Genomic DNA, 10219 nt, shown 5'->3' with positions numbered 1-10219 from the left:
ACACATATAGTACCCACACACACACACACACACACACACACACACACACACACACACACACACACACATCGGGCTACCTTGTTTCCTCTGTGCTGCTGCTGCTGCTGCTGCTGTTGGAACAGTTGTTTGTGTTTCTCCAGGAACTGCTGGTGCTGCTGCTGGACCACCAGCTGCTGCAGGGCCTGGGCCTGTCCACACTGCTGCTGGGGCAGTGGGGCCGACTGTGTTCTCCCCAGGGGACGGTGGCCCCGTGCAAGCTTGGAGACAGGGGGTGATGATATTGGGAGGCCACCCAGACCAACTGTGGTAAACAGAGAGTGGTTAAAGCAATGTTTTATTATTATTATTTTAATAAACAGTGTCACATTTCTGTGGTTGGGGTACTGCGTCCACTGGCTGTAATTACAGTACATTTTATTTGTCCACTTTACTGTGACCTTTACAAAAGATTGTCTAGTGCCTGATATTAGTAATGCCCTGCAGACATGTGTACAATGAGTCAGAAAAATCTCCACAATTAAGCTCTGAGTGAAATCATTGCTAATAGGACTGCAAAATGAGTCAGAGGCTATAACAAAAGTAGCATTTTCCCTTTAAGTGAAGACAAGACACAGGTTAAATTATATCTAAGAGTAGAGTAACTGAGCTTAAAAATAACTACTAGTAATTTCTGACTTACAATATTTACATGCTACTTTAAAAACTTGCAGAATAAATTAGTCTTGTGGCAGGGTGGTGCAGTGGTCAGCACTGCTGCTTCATGGCAAGAAGGCTCTGGGTTCAAACCTGTCGCTCGACAGAGGCCTTTCTGTGTACAGTTTGCATGTTCTCCCTATGCCTGTGTGAGTTTTCTCCAGCTACTCTGGCTCCCTCCCACATGGCGGTTAGGTTCATTAATGTCTTTACATTCTTGTAGGTGCAAATGTGAGTCTGAATGGTTTTCTGTCTCCGTGTGTCAGACCTGTGATAGACTGGTGAGCTGTTAAGTGTGTACCTTGCCTCTTGCCTAATGTCAGCTGACTGTCAAGGATAAGCATGTAAAAAATAGATAATGGATAGATGGACAAAGAGTCAATCAAGCAAACTTATATTATAATTTATTTACTGTCACGTTACCAAGAATATGTTCTGTGCAGTCCCCATGATTGTAAGAATATAGAGTTCCACACGTTAATTAATTCAGACACCAGCTACTGACTTCTACAGTAAGACGTGAGGAAGAAATGTGGCAGTGAACACTGACCCATTGGGTTATGGCTCTGCTCCAGCAGTACCATGTGTTGGAGAAGCGAGTTGTGACCAGCTGTGCCCCCTCCAGCACCTTCCCTGTCAAGCGCTGACGATGCCAAGTAGGAGGGCAGGTGGGCAGTTGGCAGGAAAGGAGGGGTCAGAGGAATGCCCTGCTGTAACGCAGGCAGATGACTCTCACCATCTTGGTGTCCTGATACCACCTACAGAGAGAGATTGAGATATGAGGAGTGAGAAGAAAAGAGGCAGGCAGGCACAGAAAGAGGAAGATGGACTAAACCACAAGGGTCAAATAAGACAGAGAGGGCAAGAGAAAGAGAATCAGAGGCAGAGACAGGCATGAAAGGCATGGCAAGATAAAATCCACTTCTGAACTCTGCAAACCTCCCTGTGCATAGCCAGACAGGTAACAACGCAGTGAATGTTGGATTCATGATACCTACTGTTCTTCTCTACAATAAACTAACCAGTCAGCGAATGCTGTCGGTGCACGGTATAACATATAATATAAATACCAATAGAGATCAGAAAGCTACATTTTGGAGTCATGTTATGCAAACTAAAGATTCTTTATAAGTAATGCTGTGCTGTATATTTGTATAATATTGTCAATTAAGAGTACTCACAGTGTTAGCAGGGCCTGTGGCTGGCAGTCCCAGGGTGATGTTGGGCAGAGAAGGGGAGGTGTAAAGAGAGAGCTGGCTAAGTGAACATTCCCTTGCAGCCAACCTGTGAAGCAGGGAGGCCTGGACACACACAACCACACAACATTACAACAGACACTTGCACAGTATCAGCAACATAAAGTAAACACAGTGCTTTACTTTTCCAGTATTTAACAAACACACACACACACACTCACATCCATTAAAATGAACACATGATGCCAATCTCTTCCCAGAGTCCTTTGGCCACCTGTCTGCCTCAAACACACACACACACACACACAACAGTAAACACACATATGGGCAGCAGTGTTGTTTACCTCTCCTGGGCTGCTGGAGTTGGTTACCCCATTTTCTTTGGGGATGTTACTAGAGCTGTTGTTGGGGGAGCTCGGACATGAGCCCGGTGCACTGTTGCACGCAGAATCTAAAATACACACAACACAGAAATGAGATTTTTCTAACTTGTGGGGCTGCTCGGCTTCCTGAGCAGGCATAGGACAGATGTAATGGATTTGATTGTGCTGATACATCTGAAATTAACAATAACAATTCACTTTATTTATACAACACATTTCATACAATAAGCCATCAAGAATAAATGTTCTCCTTCTAATCACTGATGTTCCAAATACAGTATGGGGAACATTTAGGCTTTTTAACTTGGAAACATTAGACATCTTTCTCATTAATGAATTAATTAAAACAACAGATGAAATCCAGTGATAAGAGTAGTCACCAGTCACATCTAGGGAACGCTTCTTGGCAGTACTGATGGGACCATCTTTCCTGCGCAGCAGAGGGCTGCTGCGGCGCTCTGTCACCTTCTGCTTTAGCCTGGACCGAAACTTCAAGTTGGGCTCGGAGGCTGACGAGACAAAGACAGGACCAAGAACAGGACTGAGGATTTATGCAAAAGGCAGAGAAGTTTCAGTCTGGAGTAAGACAAAACTTTAAAGTAATGTAGAATTTTGTTTATGTTTGATGAAGCTGTCAAGAATGACAAAAAATGGTTGTCAATATCTGTTTCTGTCTACAAACATGACTGGTCCCGTCCCATGTAACAAATGAGTAGCAGATAACTAAGTGGACAGAGCTAAGCAGTGCCAGGGTTAAGTGTTTGATTTCCTATTTGGCCACCCATTCTAAAAATATTAATATATTACACCCCAAATTAGAATCAGCTTTATTGGCCAGGTGTGTTGGACATGAGAAACTTGCACTTGGTACAGTGGCAATGTGCATGTACATATCCCCATTCAAGGCAACAGCAAGGAAGGGGCAAGTAAACAATATACCAACATAAAGCAGACAATGCAAAATAAGCAGTATAAACAGGCAGTAAACAATGAAGACAGACAAAGGAATGTTCATTAGGAAATGAAATGAAATTAGCAAAATTAGCCCCATGAATATGTTGGAAATTACAGAATCTCTGAAAACTGTCGCTCTGACTTTGCTTTATTTGTTCTCATTTGCTCTGTGCGCTTTATTTTGCGTTTATTTGCTTTATTTACAAGGGTGATACAGGTGGAGGTGATAAAGCTGACCGTGAGATGACCCCAGAAGTCTTAAAGCAGGCAAGAGAAGAGTGAGAGAAAAGCTTATCAGTCTATTGCTTGGATGGCTCTTCATGTGTCTTTATATTCATATTTCTTGAGGCTGTTCCTGCAAACAGATGCTCCCATTCTGTACTGGTGAGTGCAACATAAGAGCAAGCCGTGAGGCAAGCACACAGTATTTTCTGGGAATCTTGTCAGAGAGATGGCCTGGCCTTTTCTGGGCAGTCTTGCTTTGGTGTCTGTGTCAGACTAGCCCAGACACTGGCAGCTTTATTCCCTCCTCCACTGGCTTCCTTCCGTTCAATTAGTTGGAGCTGGATGGTTGACCAACGGCTGACCCTAAGCTCATCCCACGACCTTGTATCAAACAGGGCACGCTACGTTCACTATCCCCAGAGAAGGAGCTGAGACTTTTTGATATAGCCAAGGAGAAGCTACTGATTCTTCCCTGGTAGAACATTTATTCTGGGTCCTGACAAATCCTGCACCCTTGCTTGATGTTAATCAAGCTACACAAAGTTTTAATGTACCTGAAAGAGGTGCAAGGATTCATTACACCTCCTGGTCAGTGGGGATGAGATGACCTATTCTGGATCTATAAAAACTAAGTACTTTTTCAAATGCACTTTCAATTTTAAGGGGATCATACTGCTGAACTTATTAAAGTCAGTTATATAAAAAAGAGCTTCTTCTAAGTTGAGGGCACTCTTCCAAAGTCTTTGTTAAGAGGGATGGGGCGGGTCAGGGTAAAATGCTATGCATTAGCTGAACAGAAAAGATAATGAGAGAAGGAGCACAGTGCATTCAAGTTCAATTTTAGTGTACTGCACAGGGAATTGTAGTAGTTTGACATTACCTATGAAAGAAGCAGAAATAAAGGTGCTTTTTATAGACTTCTGATATGCTGCATAACCAGCACTGAATGTGCTTTGAAGCCCCTTAAATGATAACCTTATCATTTTGTTAATAATGGGAAGAGTAGTAAATGAACCACTAGAATTTGGCCAGAATGTTGTGCTGTCTTTATCACTGTTTAAGATGTCATTCTGATAACAGCTATTACCATCAGTGGCTCTAATACGAGCCACGATGGTGGACCTGCATGTGCTAAAATCACATACAAACATTATGTTTAAGATATGTTTTCCAATATAAACTAGATTTCACTGAAAACTTTATAACATTGTGAAGATCTACTGAGAGTGGGCTGTAGAGGTGACTGTGGACAGTCTAGGAGGAGCCCAGAAAGGAGAAACAAGGCATATAAAGATAGTGGAATGGAAGAGGAGAGGGCTCAAGGTTGTGTTTGACTAAGACAAATAAAAGAAAGAGTGGATAGAGAGACGGGGCAAGCTAGATGGAAAGATAAATGGCAGGTCAGGAGGACACTAAAGGAGAAAGAGAAGGAGAGTGAAGCAGGGCTGTGGACGCAGTGGGGGTGTTCGCCTCAGGACACAGTGACTTTGAAGGGTGTTAATGCCGACTGGGCAAAAGCACACCACTGTGCACACGTGTGAACACACTCGCTGCAGAGGGCCTAGACTGGTTTTACTGCTTACCCTAGCATTTTACTATAGCCCTGTCTCCCTCTCTCACCTTCATCCATCCCCTCATCTGTCTCTTCCTCTAACTCCCCATGTCTCCTTCAATGTTGAGCCTTTTCCCTATTTCAGTTTCTCTCTGCAAATTTACACAACAGAAGCAACGGTACACATGGTGCCTCATTACAGCACACATGACTATCCTGTTTTATGACGGTGGTGACCCAAACACAAAGCAGCATTTCACATTCTGATTATTGTAACTTTGAATTCTCTGTCTTCTTCTGTGGTTCTACTGCAGTCATAATAGATGGGACATTCAATGATTAGGCAGAGAATTAGCTGGACCTCTGCACCCCACAGTCCTGGTATTAGAAAGAAAACATTAACTACAGTAGGGCTGTGGGTGCAGGTGTAAATTAGCCATGGGTGAAGAAACAGGCTTTTAAACCGAGGAAAGAAATAACCCACAACAGTTCTGAATGTTATGTCTATTTACTTTAAATGCTACTTATTACATGCTCAAAATGCGCTGATATCGTGTGGCATCAAATGCCATTTCGATAAGAGACATTGCTGCACTGTGGTTTTAGTGTTTCTCCGAAGATGCTTTATCTGTATATCTGATTTTCTATTACACAACGTTGTTCAAGATTTAAAAAAAACTTCTATGGTCTGTCCTCATTGGAGCCTTTAAAAGTGTACAAAACCCTTAACCCTACCTGATGGCATATCAATACCAGATTAAACATCTCAATAAGTGGTCCTTAATATTTCAATAGAGAGTGAAGTAGGAAGCTGGTTCTCTGATACAAAACATATCGATCAGTTGCTCATCTGTTTTGACAGATGGGAGTCCTGAGGTGCTAGAGTCATGTTGGGGGAAGCCATACTACTCTGCCAAGGAACGGTAGACAGAGAGAGGGAGCCTTATGGAAATCAATAGAGTAGTTTTCTAAAACTCATCAGTGGCACTTCCCAGAAATCTTATATGAGGATGATACATTAGATAGGTAAGATGGATACAAACACACCGACAGACAGATTTGTCTCACTTGTCTTTAAACTAATCATCCAAATATTTAACCATCTCTCATGTGGGCATATAAAGTGGATATGAGCATAAGACACAAAGACACCAAAGAGATGGTTGACATTTTCCCTCTGATAGTTACAACTAATGATGCCTTTTCATGGAAGACATATGAGCTTGTTACATGAGTGGTGCCCATAACTGACTGTTGTGACACCAAAGGGGAAGATGAGTGAGGTGGGTGGAAAAGCAGATGGTGATTTTTCTCTTATTTACATTTTAGCTATTAAACTCCTACTTGTAACATTAAAAGAGCAACCCGCAAGTGCACCAGCACACCCAGTTTATAGTCCATTACCATCAGCATCTCAGAAAGACAGACTGAAGTGAGACCATCATGGTAATAGCCACCAGGTTGTAATGTTCTCCAGGAAGACACAGATCCACTACCTCACTCAGTGAACATGAAAGTGCTATACTGCATGTGGGTATCCCGCATTGTTTAAATATTCAAGACACAGTGTGGTATGGGAATGCATGTTACAGTGTGTGAAAGACTGAGGCAGAAAGAGGGTCAGCATGACAAGTCTGCATCTGTCATGAAGGCCAATCTGACTTCCTGCAGCAGCATTCAAAGTGGCCCTCTGTCTTCTGAGAGCCATCCTCACAAAGGCTCTCAGACCAGCACAATGAACCCCTGTTGTAATATCGTATGCCTGGCCTTGCTAAACAGAAAAATAATTCTTAACATACAGTACATTTATAATTTACACGCATACATTACTTAGATGGGTCACCACAGGCAAAAACGTCATGTATGACAGCTCTGGTCGTCAGATCGGCTGTGGTGACTACTGTCGACCACGTCCTCTTGAACACAGCCCAGCTTTCTGTCTGCCGGTCTAATCTGATCTACGTCTGCTTGCTACTGACAGAAACGTTCCTCAACAGCCAAAATGTGCGCATGTGCAACCGGTATTCCCTTTCTGCCTCTCCTTACTGTGTAGCTAACACAAAGACCAACGCTTTCAAATCTCCAACTCAATTTCCCCTAAAAAAAGTTATTTTCTTTACATATGCACAGAGATATTGCTTGTTAGACCTCATGTCAATGTGAACTGTGTAGCTGAAACTTTTGTATACTTCTCCCAAGACCTTCCGAAATTACATCTGAGTGTCCCTGAAATTTGTAACTTGCCGCCTGAGGTTCTGTGCCAGGATAAATCTTTCCTGCGGCTAGCACACAGCAGGTGGGCAGGAGTGCAGAGTACACAGAGTTTGGCCTCCAGCTGTGAAATCAGGCAGTGATAGTTCCAAAGCAGCTGCTGACGCTAAGTGAATAATCACAGCTTGGGCGTACTTGACATGGACAGAAGGACAGAGAAATAACAGTCTGATGCATCCAAAAGACAGGAACTGTGGTTTGTACATGCTTCCTAGGCCACTTCTCAGAGTAGTCAAGAGTTGTTTTGTTGAACACTGTGATCAATGAAGGAGTGTTGCTGAATGTGTTAGACTATGTCTGTGTGAATGAGCCTAAAACAGGGGAATATCCAGCTGGCTTTAACAGGAATAATTTTGCCTGTATCAGATCTTACACACCTATATGATGAACGTAGAGACTGACAAAGAGTCGTTTTAGGCTAGAATCCTTTAATAGGTGATGATCAACCAGAAAACATAGGTTTTACCTGCTAGCGATCAGCTTGTGGTCTCTTGTCTCTCATGGTTAATATGGGAATTTTGGTATTCTACTGCACAATTTGAATAATTTTGAGCTTTCTAATGTTCTAATTTCAAACGGTTCTGCTCTCCGGCTATCCAGGCTAATTTAGAATGATTCAAAAGACCTCAAAAATAACCTCTGGTATCTTTTATTTAAAGAATATTTCAGCAGCTCCTTTTAATCCTCCAGTGGCTGACTCCTGGTTCATGAGCCTGACTTTGAAACCCAATAAGACATTTCAATTCTTCATACTAGGAAAAGGAAGATTATAGCAGGGCTCCCTTCTTGACAGGTAATGTGGCTGGCTATTAGCGGTGGAAGAATATGAATATCAGGAAGTTACAATGCCCCAGCAAAACACTGGCACCATTCTGTACCTGTTTTGCGCAGAGGGAAGTCATCTTTAGAGTCGTATGTGCCCAGCATTTGGTGGTTGTATGCAGACAGTGCTGTTTGGGGAGGAGAGCTCTGATCCAAAGAGCTATGCTGGGTTTTTCTATAGGAAAATACATATAAAACCATATTTACATCAGAATATTGTGCATTCCATTTTCCAAGCCTAACCTAACTTAAAATACACACACAATCATTTCATTACTTGGGACACTATTCTCTAACCCATACAGTAGGCGATGTAGTGTAAACAGGAGCTTTATACTGACATAAACTGGAATTTAGACTTCATGCTGCATAAATTAGTCATTGGTATACAACAAGTTACGCTCCAAAGCATACAAGCTTCTGTAGTGGTTGACACTCACCCATACCAGTAGCGTGGGTCACTGGGCAGACAGTGGTTTAGATTTCGCTGAGCCAAGGCTTTCTTCTTGTTCAGCACAAACTCCTGAAGTCGCATCTTTACCTCTGTACTGGCAACAGCACCTAAAAACACACCCACAGGGAGAACAGTTCTCTACATAGCTGTACTCTATTCACACACATACACAGCCCTGTTGCCTAATGCAATAAAATTTCAGTATTACATTCTTGAAGACGTTTGTGATTGTGTGCCTCTGCTCTACTGTACCTCCTGTCCAATCTGTGACACTAACATGAAGATTATAACAGCATCCCTCCGTGCTTTGACAGATAATGGTTTTCTAGCTACATGCAGAGTGCACAATCTTGCATCAAGTTTCACCGAAATTCCACAGAGACGACAGCAGTGCTATGAAACTCGCCTCGTAGACACACATCATGAGCTTCACTCAGCTCCCAGCCTCTCTTCAATTACCACTCTCATTTCACAGCTACAAACAAACTGTCCAGGGAGGGAGATGAGTGAGAGGGAACGAGAGGCCAGGAAAAAATACGAGGAATGAAGTGAGTAGAGCAATAAAGGGGGCAAAACATAGGTGTTTTGAGAATACAGGAAAAAACATTGAAGGTGTGTTTTTCTTAAGAATGTGACAGGGGAGTGATAACAGGTGATGTGTCAAGCTGGAGAGAGAAAGTGGTAAAAAAAAAAAAAAAGTATGTGAAAGTGACAACAGTTAATATACGCTCTCTAAATCCAAGTACAGCTGGATGTGGTGATGTCCTGATATGTCTGCTTTTCCACTGAAGTAAATTGTCTTATGCGACTGCTTTCGATGCAGCACTTAACAAAGCTTCCTCTGTTTACAACCCAATGCTCTTTCCATAGATGTCAAACTGTAGGCTCACTTTGGCCTGGACAGAATGACAGAGAAAAAGCTAATTATAATAAAAAGATCATTTTCCTCCGCTTTAGTGTGCAAACAATTCAGGTTCATGCAAAGGTGTACATACCCTTCCCACAATGTAAAAGTCATTCAATTGCTTTATTTATGTGTAAATGTATTATAAAAAAGTAACATCCACTATTCGGTAAGGCAGGGTGTAGTGTTTTTCAACATAAAGCCAATTTCACATGCGTTACATAGTAAGTCAGGTCTCTCATGTTATCTTCTGCTTATGCGGTATCAAACAAGAAAAGCTATTTGCTGGTCACAGCTAAAGCCACACATTTCCTCTCCTACCAGGAAAATGTGCAATTGTGACAAAGCTCATTAACTTATCAATATCAGGAGAGCATTTTAATGTCAGAAGGCATGCTGAGCCAGCTGCAAAGATCAGGGCTCTCAAATCCCAGTGACAAATATAACAGAATAACTTTGGCTTCATAGGTTTGACCATCAACTGCATCAGTCCTGATGATATTTACACAGAAAGTTAATTGCTTGTTCTTGCATGTTCTAGCGATGTCACGGTGTTCTGGATCCCAGCACATAGTTCATGTTATCATAAGAGATGCAATAATGGGCAAAGCAATGAAATGAACCCCACGATGAAATAAAATGTTCCTTCAAAAGAAAGGCAATTTCCAGTACCCTGACTCCATCCACTTATTTTGGCTGATTTAACTGTATTGCATTTATTTAATTCCTTCAACAAAATGATACTAGGAAAAAAGAACAAATTAT

At 42.1% G+C, this 10219-nt stretch overlaps 1 protein-coding gene across 1 annotated transcript in view; it reads right to left on the bottom strand.

Annotated features, from left to right (window-relative positions):
• hdac4 (histone deacetylase 4) overlaps nt 1–10219 on the bottom strand; it is a 102747-nt gene that overhangs the window by 31938 nt on the left and 60590 nt on the right. The window contains exons 6-12 of the mRNA XM_020611062.1: nt 8537–8657; nt 8153–8271; nt 2653–2781; nt 2234–2340; nt 1875–1994; nt 1244–1451; nt 78–301 (exon numbers count right to left, since the gene is read on the bottom strand). Coding sequence (XP_020466718.1) covers nt 78–301; nt 1244–1451; nt 1875–1994; nt 2234–2340; nt 2653–2781; nt 8153–8271; nt 8537–8657 — 1028 coding nt within the window. The remainder of the gene's footprint in view (nt 1–77; nt 302–1243; nt 1452–1874; nt 1995–2233; nt 2341–2652; nt 2782–8152; nt 8272–8536; nt 8658–10219) is intronic.

The sequence above is a fragment of the Monopterus albus genome, unplaced genomic scaffold (genome assembly GCF_001952655.1).
Source record: "Monopterus albus unplaced genomic scaffold, M_albus_1.0 scaffold109.1, whole genome shotgun sequence".
Taxonomy (NCBI): domain Eukaryota; kingdom Metazoa; phylum Chordata; class Actinopteri; order Synbranchiformes; family Synbranchidae; genus Monopterus; species Monopterus albus.
Note: the sequence above shows the minus strand (reverse complement) of the source record. Positions and strands in the feature narration are given on the sequence as shown.